The sequence below is a fragment of the Ranitomeya variabilis genome, chromosome 1, assembly GCF_051348905.1.
Source record: "Ranitomeya variabilis isolate aRanVar5 chromosome 1, aRanVar5.hap1, whole genome shotgun sequence".
Classification (NCBI taxonomy): domain Eukaryota; kingdom Metazoa; phylum Chordata; class Amphibia; order Anura; family Dendrobatidae; genus Ranitomeya; species Ranitomeya variabilis.
This window is the reverse complement of record NC_135232.1, coordinates 238,875,155-238,892,560: the sequence shown is the minus strand read 5'-3', so window position 1 is coordinate 238,892,560 and position 17,406 is coordinate 238,875,155. Positions and strand designations below refer to the sequence as shown.

Below are 17,406 nucleotides of genomic sequence, written 5' to 3'. Positions count from 1 at the left end.
ATAAATTAGTAAGTTCAATGGACTTTCCATAAATATGTATCGCAACATAAGGCCGGTCTCACATGTCTGACATTCATAGTCTAAGTATCAACCACAGGTCTCCTGACCTGAACTCTACAGCCTCATACATGCCTATGAGGCTGTTCCATTGAGGTCAGGAGACTCGAGGCTGATCAGGACATTATAGCCCGCACTTGGGCCATGGACTTTCAGACATGTGAAACTGCCTAAGGCCACATTCATCAGTTCACTATTTGGACAGTATTTTACAACAGCAAGCCAAAATGCAGAAGTGGTGACGAGTTTCTATTATACTTTTCCTCTGATTGTTCCTCTCCTGATTTAGATACTGAGGTAAAATACTGACTAAATACTGAACGCATGCACTTACAAACCAGTGCAAGATCCATTACAATGGATACAATTGAAGTTCACTCTGTCCTCCATAGTACATGCCTGCGTAAGGCAAGATTGCCTTGTGCAGACATGTACTACGGAGGACAGAGAATGAACTTCAATCCAATATTGCAGCCATCATGCAGCCAGCGGGTAAGGAAAGGGTGAATCAAACACCCGAAAACCCCGCCCCTATGGCTGAAAATTGTTCCCTCCAAATTCAGGTGACAGAGTCCCTTTAAAGGGAGTCGGGCTGACCAAACTTGCCTCATTTAGTAAGCATACAAGCTTTGTAGGTGACACAGCACTTATTTAAATGCAATTTTAGTTTTCTAACAACTGTCTCTGCTTTGCACAGACTGAAGTTTACGTTAAGGTTCTCGTTGCACTCTTTGTGTACCCAGAACACTGTTGCTCCAGCTGGATTTGCGTGCCTCGTCTCCCTCACTGGTGATTGAAAGCGTTAGTTCGCCTGAGCTTTTTTTGTAGACAATGCTGAGTATAGACCAATCATTGCTGTCAGTCACCAGTTAGGAAGGCGCAAGCAAGTAAAATTAGTGGGCAGAATGGTGTACTGAGCCTCTTTATCATGCTCAGGGTGTAGCAACCATCCTGATTAACGTATTTGATTAAACGGATCCGTTTTTTTTCCGGATTTGCCGGATTGTGCCTGAAACAAAAAACCTGATGTGTGAAAGCAGCCTTCCCCGATCAGTAAATGCAGTAACAAAATATAAAAAATAAAAAAATAATATCACCATACCTTCACAAAAAAAAAAAATACAATTCAAAGTTATCAAAAAGTTATCAAAATGTCGTATGTGCAACAAAAAGGTATTAATGAAGACCTCACCCCTTAAAAATGGAGCTATAGTTATTTAAACTGAAAAATATTTTAAAAAAAAATGGATTTTTAAAGAAGAGAAGGTAAAAAACTAAAGCACACAGATGAAAAATTGACCATTCCTGAAGGACTAATGTAATTTATAAAGTAAATATAATGTTTCCAATGATGCGAGAATTGTCTAAAATATATCGCACATTTCTGGCAAAATATGTATCAAGAAGGACTAGGGAAATATCTTAGTTCTGATGTTTTTCAACAGTGAAAAATTACCTTGGGGTTTGAAAAGAGTAAGCCAGTGTCTCCGTGACGCATTATTGCAGCATTGCCTGGTATATCCCTTGCCAGCACGGGGACTTCCAAGTCCATAGCCTGTGAAGCCAGAAGAATACAAGAATTAGGGAACGCAGAGTATACATTGAATTGCTCGTGCTTGCTTATAATACAGGGAGACATACTGCCAAATAATTGCAGAGGAAAAAAATTAGGTTATACACATACTGTACATAGATGGTTGACCTGGACCTGAAGACCTCAGGAGTAAATCATGTATATTTAAGGGACAAAGACTACAGCAGACCATAAACATACAGTATGCTGCTTTCGGGACATTTTCATTACTTATCGGTGAAATCCATTATGACCTACAATTTATGCAAAAAAAGCATGAACTACAAAGTAGTAGTAATATCTGTCCATACCTTGATGTGAGTGCAAACTGAAGATAAAAAGTGGTTACCTCAAGTATGGCTGCTGACATCCCCTCAGACAATGAGCTGTTCACCACGGCAAAGCTTCTCTTTATCAGAGCTTGTAAGTCTGCCTGTGGGATTTCTTCAATGAGGTAAACTCCATCAATACTGTAAACGTTAATATTATAATGTATTATCCACGTATTCTACAACCCCCACACACGTATTTGTGCGCCTGACACTATAGAATGGTTCTGTCAGTAGCAGACTTATTACTACTGTATATTTAAGTATTTCAATAAAATGAGGAATTGATGGAAACTGGTCAGTTTTTTGTGCTTATCCGCCACTACTAGTTTGCCCTTTAGAATTTTAGATTTCAAAAGATGTCCTTATGTGTAAGAGGCTCAGTATTTTGAAGAACATAAAAATCAATGCATGTATCATATGGAAATTAATATACAAGAGTCAAGGAGGTGAGTTAAAGTATTGTAGTGGCCATGGCCTATACTCACCCAGTTTGGTTAAAATGTGACTGACTATCTCAGCTCACCTGGCAGTGCTAAAAATGGTTAGCATGGGCAAACAGTGTGATGACATCGCATTTAATCTGAATTATCCAGACATATTATTTCAGTAGGCCCAGGGACATGAGCTAGAGTTCATGTGAGAATGACTGTGACCCTTATTGTCATTGCATTAATGTTCAATGGCTGCCATTTGTTGACTGGCTGCTGATAAGCTATTGTATCTGTACTTGTATTGCAGTCCGAGTATTGTTCTACTATCTTTGGAAAACAAAGGCACAATGTTTGAATGTTTGTTAATATGTTGAACCATTGGTGCTTTGCAATATGAAGGACAATCTATGCATGTTGTTTGAACACTCCAGCAGTGAGGGATGGCCTCCTTTCACCTTCCCTCAAGCTTGTGGTGGAATGCCTAAATGAAAAGTTGTGACCTATAAAAAAGGAGGATCTGCCTGTGTTCAGAGAGACTACACTACAATAGCCATGGTATCATGGCTCCAACTGAAGAAATACAGAGCTGCTTCTTTGACCATCACTGAACCCTCGAAGACATTTAGAGAATCCAGGTTGGGACAATCAAGTCACCTGGCCTCATATCAATGGACTGTCAGCTTCCTAAGCTTGCCATTACCTCCTCACTGTGGGGGCCCGCCAAAAGAGGGGAGCCACTGTTGGGTGTACTCGGCCCTTGAAACAGCTCTAATCCTGGTGAGTCAGCAGAAAAGTGAGACTCTGTATTTTGCACCATCTTGGGTATTTGATGAGACTGTTCTATATGCTATTGTGTGTTGGAGGTTCATTAAATTATTGCCACACTGTTTTACCCTCACCCTGTGTTGTCCGAGTAGTGTTCTGCCCACAAGGAGAGAGCAGGCATTCAGTGGTATGAGCCCTGGTCCATGCAGTCTTTCTAAAGAGAGCCAGGCAGGTGGACGAGAGAACCCACTAACCCAGTAGCTCTACACTTAGCACAAAGCCACTTATTTTACCAGTTCTGAGGGGTTGCCCTGATCTTAACCCATTAGTTAAGGTGACAGCTCCTAGCCAATGGTCCAGGCTTGCAGGAATGGTCAGGTAGCCAGTTCAGAAACAGTAGGACAGTCAAAGTACAAAATTGGAAGGAAAAATAATTGTCAAGAAATGGGCTGTGGTCAGACAAGAGGAATATAAGAAGCAAAGCAGAAGCAGATAGCTTAGGGATTGAACAAGAAAATATATAGCTTTTAACTGGTAGTTGGAATCAGAGGTTTAGGTACTTAAATAGAAGACAGCCCTGCTCACAAAGAGCCAGGAATTAACCACATAGCGCCCTTTTTGAACAGTACTAAAAGTCAAAGGAATTACACAGGAAAGACCTGATGCTGCCCTGCACAACAAAGATGTGGCTCCGCCCAAAGTGGAAACAGAGGGGATAGGTAGTGGCTTGCATGTTACAGTAGTTTGATGGGGACAGGATAAATCATCTGCAACCTGGCCAAAATCTTGCCACAATCTGACAACTTCTGGTGCATTCAGTGTATATTTAAGAAAACCTATATGTACCTATGGTAGAGCACTGCGAATTCTGTGATTGAGAAGTGGAACTGCTGAAATAAGAAAGACGCCAGGCATGGGACGAAGTAAGCCAATTGTCATAAGAGAATTTTTGGAAAAATAGTAGGAGAAAGAGAATAAAGATTTTCCAATGACCTCTCTTCTGAAACGAAATAAAAGAGGTAAACCCATGGATTGTGACAACATTAATGACTGGGTCAAGTAGACCCAACCTTGATGTGTATGCAACAATATAAGAAGAAAACGATATATGTATAGGATTACAGAAGAACTGGGTATGATGTGTCTTGTCTTTAGAAATGCCAGGTAAGTAGGACTAGGTTTAGGGCATGGCCATAACTCTTATGCCCTCTAGCTCTACCTCTGACTCCTGCAAAATAATTTACATAGAGCTTGTGTATTAAACAACTAATTATCCAGGAAAAGAAAAACTGTAAAGAAAAAACATGTCATCATTAATAGCAATTGAAGGCATAAATTAATCTAGTAGTATTAGTATAGCAGCATGTCAGCATGACTGAATCAGGTGGTAGGGAATCATAATGCTGTTCTTAACCCTTTAGTGACGGAGCCAAATTTTTTAAATCTGACCAGTGTCACTTTATTTGGTAATAACTCTGGAGCGCTTCAACAAATCCCAGGGATTTTGAGACTGTTTTTTCGTGACACATTATACTTTATGATAATAGTAAGTTTAGGTCGATATGTTTTTTGCTTATTTATAAAAAATATCCAAATTTGAGAAAAATGTTAAAAAATTAGCAATTTTCAAACTTTGAATGATAGATAGTCATACCACAGCAAAACATTAATAAATAACATTTCCCTGATGTCTGCTTTACATCAGCACCGTTTGTAAAATATTATTTTATTTTGTTAGCATTTTAGGAGGTTTAACCCCTTCACCCCCAAGGGTGGTTTGCACGTTAATGACCGGGCCAATTTTTACAATTCTGACCACTGTCCCTTTATGAGGTTATAACTCTGGAACGCTTCAACGGATCTTGGCGATTCTGACATTGTTTTCTCGTGACATATTGTACTTCATGATAGTGGTAAAATTTCTTTGATATTACCTGCGTTTATTTGCAGAAAAAATGGAAATTTGGCGAAAATTTTGAAAATTTTGCAATTTTCCAACTTTGAATTTTTATGCCCTTAAATCACAGAGATATGTCATGCAAAATACTTAATAAGTAACATTTCCCACATGCCTACTTTACATCAGCACAATTTTGGAACCAAAATTTTTTTTTGTTAGGGAGTTATAAGGGTTAAAAGTTGACCAGCAATTTCTCATTTTTACAACACCATTTTTTTTTTAGGGACCACATCTCATTTGAAGTCATTTTGAGGGGTCTATATGATAGAAAATACCCATGTGTGACACCATTCTAAAAACTGCACCCCTCAAGGTGCTCAAAACCATATTCAAGAAGTTTATTAACCCTTCTGGTGCTTCACAGGAATTTTTGGAATGTTTAAATAAAAATGAACATTTAACTTTTTTTCACAAAAAATTTACTTCAGCTCCAATTTGTTTTATTTTACCAAGGGTAACAGGAGAAAATGGACCCCAAAATTTGTTGTACAATTTGTCCTGAGTACGCCGATACCCCATATGTGGGGGTAAACCACTGTTTGGGCGCATGACAGAGCTCGGAAGCGAAGGAGCGCCATTTGACTTTTCAATGCAAAATTGACTGGAATTGAGATGGGACGCCATGTTGCGTTTGGGGAGCCCCTGATGTGCCTAAACATTGAAACCCCCCACAAGTGATACCATTTTGGAAAGTAGACCCCATAAGGAACTTATCTAGAGGTGTGGTGAGCACTTTGACCCACCAAGTACTTCACAGAAGTTTATAATGCAGAACCGTAAAAATAAAAAATCATATTTTTCACAAAAATTATTTTTCGCCCCCAATTTTTTATTTTCCCAAGGGTAAGAGAAGAAATTGGACCCCAAAAGTTGTTGTACAATTTGTCCTGAGTACGCTGATACCCCATATGTGGCGATAAACCACTGTTTGGGCGCATGGGAGAGCTCGGAAGGGAAGTAGCACCGTTTGACTTTTCAATGCAAAATTGACTGGAATTGAGATGGGACGCCATGTTGCGTTTGGGGAGCCCCTGATGTGCCTAAACATTGAAACCCCCCACAAGTGACACCATTTTGGAAAGTAGACCCCCTAAGGAACTTATCTAGAGGTGTGGTGAGCACTTTGACCCACCAAGTACTTCACAGAAGTTTATAATGCAGAACCGTAAAAATAAAAAATCATATTTTTTCACAAAAATTATTTTTCGCCCCCAATTTTTTATTTTCCCAAGGGTAAGAGAAGAAATTGGACCCCAACAGTTGTTGCACAATTTGTCCTGAGTACGCTGATACCCCATATGTGGCGATAAACCACTGTTTGGGCGCATGGGAGAGCTCGGAAGGGAAGTAGCACCGTTTGACTTTTCAATGCAAAATTGACAGGAATTGAGATGGGACGCCATGTTGCGTTTGGAGAGCCACTGATGTGCCTAAACATTGAAACCCCCCACAAGTGACACCATTTTGGAAAGTAGACCCCCTAAGGAACTTATCTAGAGGTGTGGTGAGCACTTTGACCCACCAAGTACTTCACAGAAGTTTATAATGCAGAACCGTAAAAATAAAAAATCATATTTTTTCACAAAAATTATTTTTCGCCCCCAATTTTTTATTTTCCCAAGGGTAAGAGAAGAAATTGGACCCCAACAGTTGTTGCACAATTTGTCCTGAGTACGCTGATACCCCATATGTGGCGATAAACCACTGTTTGGGCGCATGGGAGAGCTCGGAAGGGAAGTAGCACCGTTTGACTTTTCAATGCAAAATTGACAGGAATTGAGATGGGACGCCATGTTGCGTTTGGAGAGCCACTGATGTGCCTAAACATTGAAACCCCCCACAAGTGACACCATTTTGGAAAGTAGACCCCCTAAGGAACTTATCTAGATGTGTTTTGAGCGCTTTGACCCACCAAGGGCTTCACAGAAGTTAATGCAGAGCCGTAAAAATAAAACAAAAATTTTTTCCCACAAAAATTATTTTTTTAGCCCCCAGTTTTGTATTTTCCCGAGGGTAGCAGGAGAAATTGGACCCCAAAATCTGTTGTCCAAGTTGTCCTGAATGCGATGATATACCATATGTGGGGAGAACCACTGTTTGGGCGCATGGGAGGGCTCGGAAAGGAAGGAGCGCCATTTGGAATGCAGACTTAGATGGAATGGTCTGCAGGCGTCACATTGCGTTTGCAGAGCCCCTAATGTACCTAAACAGTAGAAACCCCCCACAAGTGACACCATGTTGGAAAGTAGACCCCCTAAGGAACTTATCTAGATGTGTGATGAGCGCTTTGACCCACCAAGGGCTTCACAGAAGTTTATAATGCAGAGCCGTAAAAATAAAACAAAAATTTTTTCCCACAAAAATTATTTTTCAGCCCCCAGTTTTGTATTTTCCCGAGGGTAACAGGAGAAATTGGACCCCAAAAGTTGTTGTCCAATTTGTCCTGAGTGCGCTGATACCCCATATGTGGGGGGAAACCACCGTTTGGACGCATGGAAGGGCTCGGAAGTGAAGGAGCGCCATTTGGAATGCAGACTTAGATGGAATGGTCTGCAGGCGTCACATTGCGTTTGCAGAGTCCCTAATGTACTTAAACAGTAGAAATCCCCCACAAGTGACACCATGTTGGAAAGTAGACCCCCTAAGGAACTTATCTAGATGTGTGGTGAGCGCTTTGACCCACCAAGGGCTTCACAGAAGTTAATAATGCAGAGCCGTAAAAATAAAACAAAAATTTTTTCCCACAAAAATTATTTTTTTAGCCCCCAGTTTTGTATTTTCCTGAGGGTAGCAGGAGAAATTGGACCCCAAAATCTGTTGTCCAAGTTGTCCTGAATGCGATGATATACCATATGTGGGGAGAACCACTGTTTGGGCGCATGGGAGGGCTCGGAAAGGAAGGAGCGCCATTTGGAATGCAGACTTAGATGGAATGGTCTGCAGGCGTCACATTGCGTTTGCAGAGCCCCTAATGTACCTAAACAGTAGAAACCCCCCACAAGTGACACCATGTTGGAAAGTAGACCCCCTAAGGAACTTATCTAGATGTGTGATGAGCGCTTTGACCCACCAAGGGCTTCACAGAAGTTTATAATGCAGAGCCGTAAAAATAAAACAAAAATTTTTTCCCACAAAAATTATTTTTCAGCCCCCAGTTTTGTATTTTCCCGAGGGTAACAGGAGAAATTGGACCCTAAAAGTTGTTGTCCAATTTGTCCTGAGTGCGTTGATACCCCATATGTGGGGGGAACCACCGTTTGGATGCATGGGAGGGCTCGGAAGGGAAGGAGCGCCATTTGGAATGCAGACTTAGATGGAATGGTCTGCAGGCGTCACATTGCGTTTGCAGAGCCCCTAATGTACCTAAACAGTAGAAGCCCCGCACAAGTGACCCCATTTTGGAAACTAGACCCCCCAAGGAACTTATCTAGATGTGTTGTAAGAACTTTGAACCCCCAAGTGTTTCACTACAGTTTATAACGCAGAGCCGTGAAAATAAAAAATCCTTTTTTTTCCCACAAAAATTATTTTTTAGCCCCCAGTTTTGTATTTTCCTAGGGGTAACAGGAGAAATTGGACCCCAAAGGTTGTTGTTCTATTTGTCCTGAGTACGCTGATACCCCATATGTTGGGGTAAACCCCTGTTTGGGCACACGGGAGAGCTCGGAAGGGAAGGAGCACTGTTTTACTTTTTCAACGCAGAATTGGCTGGAATTGAGATCGGACGCCATGTCGCGTTTGGAGAGCCCCTGATGTGCCGAAACAGTGGAAACCCCCCAATTATAACTGAAACCCTAATCCAAACACACCCCTAACCCTAATCCCAACAGTAACCCTAACCACACCTCTAACCCTGACACACCCCTAACCCTAATCCCAACCCTATTCCCAACCGTAAATGTAATCTAAACCCTAACCGTAACTTTAGCCCCAACCCTAACCCTAACTTTAGCCCCAACCCTAACTGTAGCCTTAACCCTAGCCCCAACCCTAGCCCTAACCCTAGCCCTAATGGGAAAATGGAAATAAATACTTTTTTTTATTTTTCCCTAACTAAGGGGGTGATGAAGGGGGGTTTGATTTACTTTTATAGCGGGTTTTTTAGCGGATTTTTATGATTGGCAGCCGTCACACACTGAAAGACGCTTTTTATTGCAAAAAATATTTTTTGCGTTACCACATTTTGAGAGCTATAAATTTTCCATATTTTGGTCCACAGAGTCATGTGAGGTCTTGTTTTTTGCGGGACGAGTTGACGTTTTTATTGGTAACATTTTTGGGCACGTCACATTTTTTGATCGCTTTTTATTCCGATTTTTGTGAGGCAGAATGACCAAAAACCAGCTATTCATGAATTTCTTTTGGGGGAGGCGTTTATACCGTTCCGCGTTTGGTAAAATTGATAAAGCAGTTTTATTCTTCGGGTCAGTACGATTACAGCGATATCTCATTTATATTATTTTTTTATGTTTTGGCGCTTTTATACGATAAAAACTATTTTATGGAAAAAATAATTATTTTTGCATCGCTTTATTCTCAGGACTATAACTTTTTTATTTTTCTGCTGATGATGCTGTATGGTGGCTCGTTATTTGCGGGAGAAGATGACGCTTTCAGCGGTACCATGGTTATTTATATCTGTCTTTTTGATCGCGTGTTATTCCACTTTTTGTTCGGCGGTATGATAATAAAGCGTTGTTTTTTGCCTCGTTTTTTTTTTTTTTTTCTTACGGTGTTTACTGAAGGGGTTAACGAGTGGGCCAGTTTTATAGGTCGGGTCGTTACGGACGCGGCGATACTAAATATGTGTACTTTTATTGTTTTGTTTTTTTTATATTTAGGTAAAGAAATGTATTTATGGGAATAATATTTTTTTTTTTTTTCATTATTTTGGAATATTTTTTTTTATTTTTTTTTACACATTTGGAAATTTTTTTTTTTACTTTTTTACTTTGCCCCAGGGGGGGACAATACAGATCGGTGATCTGCCAGTTTGCATAGCACTCTGACAGCTCACCGATCTGATTGAAGTGCAGGCTGCTTCACAGTGCCTGCTCTGAGCAGGCTTCTGTGAAGCCACCTCCCTCCCTGCAGGACCCGGATCCGCGGCCATCTTGGATCCGGGTCTGGAGCAGGCAGGGAGGGAGGTAAGACCCTCGCAGCAACGCGATCACATCGCGTTGCTGCGGGGGGCTCAGGGAAGCCCGCAGGGAGCCCCCTCCCTGCGCGATGCTTCCCTGCACCGCCGGGACATCGCGATCATGTTTGATCACGGTGTGCCGGGGGTTAATGTGCCGGGGGCGGTCCGTGACCGCTCCTGGCACATAGTGCCGGATGTCAGCTGCGATATGCAGCTGACACCCGGCCGCGATCGGCCGCGCTCCCCCCGTGAGTGCGGCCGATCGGCTATGACGTACTATCCCGTCAAGGGTCAGATAGGCCCAGGTCACCTCGACGGGATAGTACGTCAAAGGTCACAGAGGGGTTAAAAATGTAGCAGTAATTTTTAATTTTTTCTAGGAAATTTACAAAATTTATTTTTTTAGGGACCTATCCATGTCTTAACCCCTTAACGACCGCCGATACGCCTTTTAAAGGCGGCCGCTAAGGGTACTTAAACCACAGCGCCGTTAATTAATGGCGCTGTGGAAAAAGTGAATAGCGCCCCCCAGAGTCGGATTTTCTCTGGGGTCTCGGTTGCCGAGGGTAGCCGAGACCCCAGAGAACATGATTCGGGGGGTTTTTACCGACCCCCGAGTTGCGATCGCCGGTAATTAACCGTTTACTGGCGGTCGCAACAAAAAAAAAACGCGATTTGCCATTTAATTTCTCTGTCCTCCGATGTGATCGCACATCGGAGGACAGAGAAATGGGGTCCCCGATCGCCCCCCCAATACTCACCTATCTCCCCCGGTGCTCCTCGTGGCTCCCGATAGGCGCCGCCATCTTTTTCCGGGGAAAAAATGGCGGGCGCATGCGCAGTGCGCCCGCCGCCCGGAAGATCTTTGGTGTCTCGGCTGCCGGGGGTAGCCGAGATCCCAAAGAACATGATCGGGTCGGTTTTTACCGACCCCTGTTTTGCGATCGTCGGTAATTAACTGTTTACCGGCGACCGGAAAAAAAAAAAAAAGAAGCGATGTCATCCTCTGTCCTCTGATGTGATCGCACATCAGAGGACAGAGAAATAGGGGGATTCGGGGACCCTGTTATACTTACTGGTGTCCCTGGGTCCTCCTGCTTCTTCTGCTGGCCGCCGGCTTCTAGCTCCGGTAAGAAAATGACGGGCGCATGCGCAGTGCGCCCGCCATGATCTGCCGTCCGGCAGAGGAAAATTCTTCCTCTTGTTTTATTTTGGTCACTGTGAGATCCTATCACAGTGATCAAAATAAAAAAAATAGTAAATAAGCCCCCCCTTTATCACCCCCTTAGTAAGGAAAAAATAATAAAATTAAAAAAATGTATGAATTTCTATTTTCCAATTAGGGGTAGGGTTAGGGGTAGGGTTAGGGTTAGAGGTAGGGTTAGAGGTAGGGGTAGGGTTAGGGGTAGGGTTAGGATATGTGCACACGTAGAATGGTTCTCTGCGGATTTTTCCGCAGCGGATTTGATAAATCCGCAGGGCCAAAACGCTGCGTTTTTCCAGCGGATTTATCACGGATGTACCGCGTTTTTGTGCGGATTCTCCTGCGGTTTTCTATTATGGAGCAGGTGTAAAACCGCTGCGGAATCCGCAGAAAGAATGGACATGCTGCGGAATGTAAACCGCTGCATTTCCGCGTGGTTTTTTCTGCAGCATGGGCACAGCGTTTTATGTTTCCCATAGGTTTACATTGTACTGTAAACTCGTGGGAAACTGCTGCGGACCCGCAGCTGCGGAAACGCTGCGGATCAGCAGCAAAATCCACAATGTGTGCACATAGCCTTAGGGCTAGGGATAGGGCTTGAGTTAGGGTTAGAGCTAGGATTAGGGTTAGCTAGGGTTAGGGCTAGGGTTAGGGTTGGGGCTAAAGTTAGGGTTAGGGCTAGGGTTGGGGCTAAAGTTAGGGTTAGAGTTGGGATTAGGGTTTGGATTAGGGTTGGCATTAGGGTTACATTTGGGATTAGGGTTAGGTTTGGGATTAGGGTTAAGGCTAGGGTTGGGATTAGGGATAGGGGTGTATTGGGATTAGGGTTAAGTTTTGAGGTTAGGGTTGAGATTAGGATTAGGGGTGTGTTGGGTTTAGGGTTTTGATTAGGGTTATGGTTAGCTTTGGGATTAGGGGTGTTTTGGGGGTTAGGGTTGTGATTAGGATTATGGATCGGGTTGGGATTAGGGTTAGGGGTGTATTGGGGTTAGGGTTGGAGTTAGAATTGGGGGGTTTCCACTGCTTAGGTACATCAGGGGGTCTCTAAACGCCACAGCCAATTTTGCGCTCAAAAAGTCAAATGGTGCTCCCTCCCTTCTGAGCTCTGACGTGCGCCCAAACAGTGGTTTACCCCCACATATGGGGCATCAGCGTACTCGGGATAAATTGGACAACAACTTTTGGGGTCCAATTTCTCCAGTTACCCTTGTGAAAATAAGAACTTGGGGGCTAAAAAATCTTTTTTGTGGAAAAAAAAATATTTTTTCTTTTCACGACTGCATTATAAACTTCTGTGAAGCACTTGGGCATTCAAAGTTCTCACAACACATCTAGATAAGTTCCTTGGGGGTCTAGTTTCCAAAATGAGGTCACTTGTGGGGGTTTTCTACTGCTTAGGTACATTGGGGGCTCTGCAAACGCAACATAACGCCCGCAGACCATTCTATCAAAGTCTGCCTTCCAAAACGGCACTCCTTCCCTTCCGAGCTCTGCCATGCGCCCAAACAGTGGTTTATCCCCCACATATGGGGTATCAGCCTACTCAGCATAAATTGCACAATAAATTTTGGGGGCCAATTTCTCCTGTTACCCTTGTGAAAATAAACATTTTGGGGTGAAAAGATCATTTTTGTGGAAAAAATATGATTTTTTTTATTTTCATGGCTCTACATTATAAACTTTTGTGAAGCAGTTGGGGGTTCATAGTTCTCACCACACATCTAGATAAGCTCTTTGGGGGGTCTAGTTTCCAAAATGGGGTCACTTGTGGGGGGTTTCTACTGTTTAGGTACATCAGGAGCTCTGCAAATGCAACATGACACCTGCAGACCATCCCATCAAAGTCTGCATTCCAAGCGGCGCTCCTTCCCTTCCGAGCCCTGATGGGTGCCCAAACAGTGCCCCCCCCCACATATGGGGTATCAGCGTACTCAGGACAAACTGGTCAACAGATTTTGGGGTCCAATGTCTCCGGTTACCCTTGATAAAATAAAAAATTGCAGGCTAAAAAATCATTTTTGAGGGAAAAAAAAGGATTTTTTATTTTCACGGCTCTACGTAATAAATTTCTGTGAAGCACTTGGGGGTTTAAAGTGCACACCACACATCTAGATAAGTTCCTTTAGGGGTCTAGTTTCCAAAATGGGGTCACTTGTGGGGAGTTTCTACTGTTTAGGCACATCAGGGGCTCTCCAAACGCGATATGGTGTCCGATCTCAATTCCAGCCAATTCTACATTGAAAAAGTAAAACGGCACTCCTTCTCTTCCAAGCTCTGCCGTTCGCCCAAACAGTGGTTTACCCCCACATATGGGGTATCGACGTACTCAGGAGAAATTGCACAACTTTTGTGGTCTAATTTCTCCTGTTACCCTTGTCAAAATAAAAATTTGGGGGCAAAAAAAAATCATTTTTGTAGAAAAAATGCGATATATTTTATTTTCACGGCTCTACGTTATAAACTTCCGTGAAGCACTTGGGGGCTCAAAGTGCTCACCACACATCTAGTTAAGTTCCTTAAGGGGTCTAGTTTCCAAAATGGTGTCACTTGTGGGGGGTTTCCACTGTTTAGGCACATCAGGGGCTCTCTAAACATGACATGGCATCCGATCTCAATTCCAGCCAATTCTGCATTGAAAAAGTAAAACGGTGCTCCTTCTCTTACAAGCTCTGCGGTGCGCCCAAACAGTGGTTTACCCCCACATATGGGGTATTGGCATATTCAGGAGAAATTGCACAACAAAATGCATGGTTAAATTTCTGTTTTCACACTTGTGAAAATAAAAAAATATGGTTCTGAAGTAAAATGTTTGCAAAAAAAGTTAAATGTTCATTTTTTCCTTCCACATTGTTTCAGTTCCTGTGAAGCACGTAATGGGTTAATAAACTTATTGAATGTGGTTTTGAGCACCTTGAGGGGTGCAGTTTTTAGAATGGTGTCACACTTGGTTATTTTCTATTATATAGACCCCTCAAAATGACTTCAAATGTGATGTGGTCCCTAAAAAAAAATAATGTTGTAAAAATGAGAAATTGCTGGTCAACTTTTAACCCTTATAACACCCTAACAAAAAAAAATTTTGTTTCCAAAATTGAGCTGATGTAAAGTAGACATGTGGAAAATGTTATTTATTAACTATTTTGTGTGACATATCTCTCTGATTTAATGGCATAAAAATACAAAGTTTGAAAATTGCAAAATTTTAAAAATTTTCACCATATTTCCATTTTTTTCATAAATAATCGCAAGTAATATCGAAGAATGTTACCACTAATATGAAGCACAATATGTCTCGAAAAAACTATCTCAGAATCAGCGGGATCCGTTAAAGCATTCCAGAGTTATAACCTCATAAAGTGACAGTGGTCAGAATTGTAAAAATCGGCTCGGTCATTAAGTACCAAATTGGCTCTGTCACTAAGGGGTTAAGTGACTTTAGGGGTCCCACATATTTGAAAACCCCCAAAAGTTATACCATTTTAAAAACAGCACCCCCTGAAATATTGAAAACTGCAGTCAGGTAATTTATTAACCCTTCAGGTGATTTTCAGGAATTAATGCAAAGTGGCATGACAGAAATGAAAATGTGTATTTAAACCACCTAAATGTTGCTAACTTCTGAACAGGTTACAACATCAGGCAGATTGTAAAGCCGCTATTTGGTCATGAATTGCCATCACAAACATCAGGACCACACAATCATGATCTGAGGGTACCAATTGGGATAAAGAGGAAGACCCCCACACTCTGTGGGGCATCTAAGGGGTTAAAAAGATTTGGACTGTGCAAACACTGATCGTGGCTGATGCAGCAAGTTGTCAGCTATAGTGTACAGCTGACAGCTGCTGGATTGTCACCTGTATGGGGATGCTTGTCTCTTATATCTCAGGTCAGTTAAAAGACGTATTGGTGGTCATTAACGGGTTGAAGATCTAGCGCTCCCCCTAACAGCCACAAAACCAACCTATGAACATTTCAGAAACGTTTTCTCAGTTTACCTGGAAGGTTTCATTATGGATTACTTCTTTGGAAAAAAAAAGGATTATATCAATTTCTTTATGTTTTTTTGTTCATTTTCTGCATTTTACAGAATGCTTTTAAACTGAATTGTGTCACCTAGTTTTACATTTTCGGAAAACTAAAAAGCTATCGTGAAACCTAAATAGTGGCAGTTTAGCTTAAAAAAAAAAAAACAAAAAAAAAAACCTACTGCCAGGTTCTCTTTAAAAATGCTTCATGTTCCAAATACTAAATATCAGGCTTTATTAAATTCACCATATGAGTCATCTTATATCCATTATTGCTACTTTTGAAAAACATACTGAAAGTAGTTAACGAGTAGAAAACCATACAAAGCATGGTATTTATAAGAAAATTAAAATAATTACAGTACTGTAGTGGCCAACAAGGGAAATTGAGATATCTCAATTAAAATACTTACTTATGAAGCTTGGCTTTGACCTCATTTGTAAATAAAGGGTCTACCTGTAAAGAAAAATAGAAAAAAAAAAAGGCTAGGGCAAAATAGAAATATAAAAAAATATATAATGCTTGCAAAATATAAATACTTATGTGCTCCATTCAGATGCATAGGATAGTCACTGAAGTTTCTGCTGCAATCTCTTACATCCCCAAGATGAGTAGGATCGCACAGATAACAGTTTTTAAGGTAGACTTTTAGCATTATACACTGTGTTCCAAATTATTATGCACAAAGAGTTTAGGAGTGATAAGGTTAGAATTTTTTAGTTTGTTATTTAAACTCATTGATGGTGATGTGTGTCAGGGCTCTTTATATCACTGAAAGCAATTGCAGATACCAGATGGATGGAGTGGAGGATGGCTGGTTGATGGACACCCCATGAAAACACGGCTAAGGCGCCAACAAGGAGGAGGTGGAGTAATGTTTTGGGCTGGAATCATGGGGAGAGAGATTGTCGGCCCCTTTATGATCCCTGAAGGGGTAAAGATGAACTCCATAATCTATGTGGAGTTTCTAAAACAACACTTCCTGCCACGGTTCAAGAGGAAGAACCGTGCTTTCCGCAGCAAGATCATTTTCATGCATGATAATGCACCGTCTCATGCTGCAAAAAACACATCTGCATCTCTGGCTGCTATGGGCATAAAAGAGGACAAACTTATGGTGTGGCCACCATCTTCCCCTGACCTCAACCCCATTGAGAACGTCTGGAGCATCATCAAAAGGAGTGTCTATGATGGCGGGAGGCAGTTCACATCTAAGCAACAGCTCTGGGAGGGTATTCTGTCCACATGCAAAACAATTGAAGCAGAAACCATCCAAAAACTGACAAATTCAATGGACAAGAGAGTTCAGAAGCTTCTTTCTTACAAGGGGTCCTATGTGCAAATGTAACATCACCTAGAATAAAGTTTTTACTTGAAAACTGTTAGATTTCATTTTGTAATAAGCTGATAATGCTTATAACTTCACAATTGACCATTTTTTTGTTCAAAATAAAAAAAAAAGGTTGAAAACTCTGCTGTGCGTAATAATTTGGAACATGCATTTTGAGTGTTTATTTTTTTTTTAAAAGATACTGTTTTCATAGGCAGTTTGTTCCAAAACATTGCAAATATACTAGAATAGTAGATGACTGGAAAATAACAACGACTGCAATTCAGATAGGTAATTTAGAGAAACTATGAGGAAATATTATTTGCATAATAATTTGGAACACAGTGTATGTTGCATAGTTACAGTTGTGCTCAAATGTTTACATACCCCGGCAGAATTTTTGCTTTCTTGTCCTTTTTTCAGAGAATATGAATGATAACACCAAAACCTTTTCTCCACTCATGGTTAGTAGTTGGGTGAAGCCATTTATTGTCAAACTACTATGTTTTCTCTTTTTAAATCATAATGACAACACAAAACATCGAAATGACCCTGATCAAAAGTTTACATACCCTGGTGATTTTG

The 17,406-nt window shown here is 41.5% G+C and overlaps 1 protein-coding gene across 3 annotated transcripts in view; it reads right to left on the bottom strand.

The window, feature by feature from the left end:
* The window catches only part of GLT1D1 (glycosyltransferase 1 domain containing 1), a 189,963-nt gene that overhangs the window by 36,329 nt on the left and 136,228 nt on the right, over positions 1-17,406 (bottom strand). For all 3 annotated transcript variants that reach the window (XM_077293272.1, XM_077293273.1, XM_077293275.1), the window contains 3 exons: positions 15,904-15,947; positions 1,980-2,100; positions 1,514-1,612 (listed from right to left, as the gene is read on the bottom strand). In XM_077293272.1, coding sequence (XP_077149387.1) covers positions 1,514-1,612; positions 1,980-2,100; positions 15,904-15,947 — 264 coding nt within the window. The remainder of the gene's footprint in view (positions 1-1,513; positions 1,613-1,979; positions 2,101-15,903; positions 15,948-17,406) is intronic.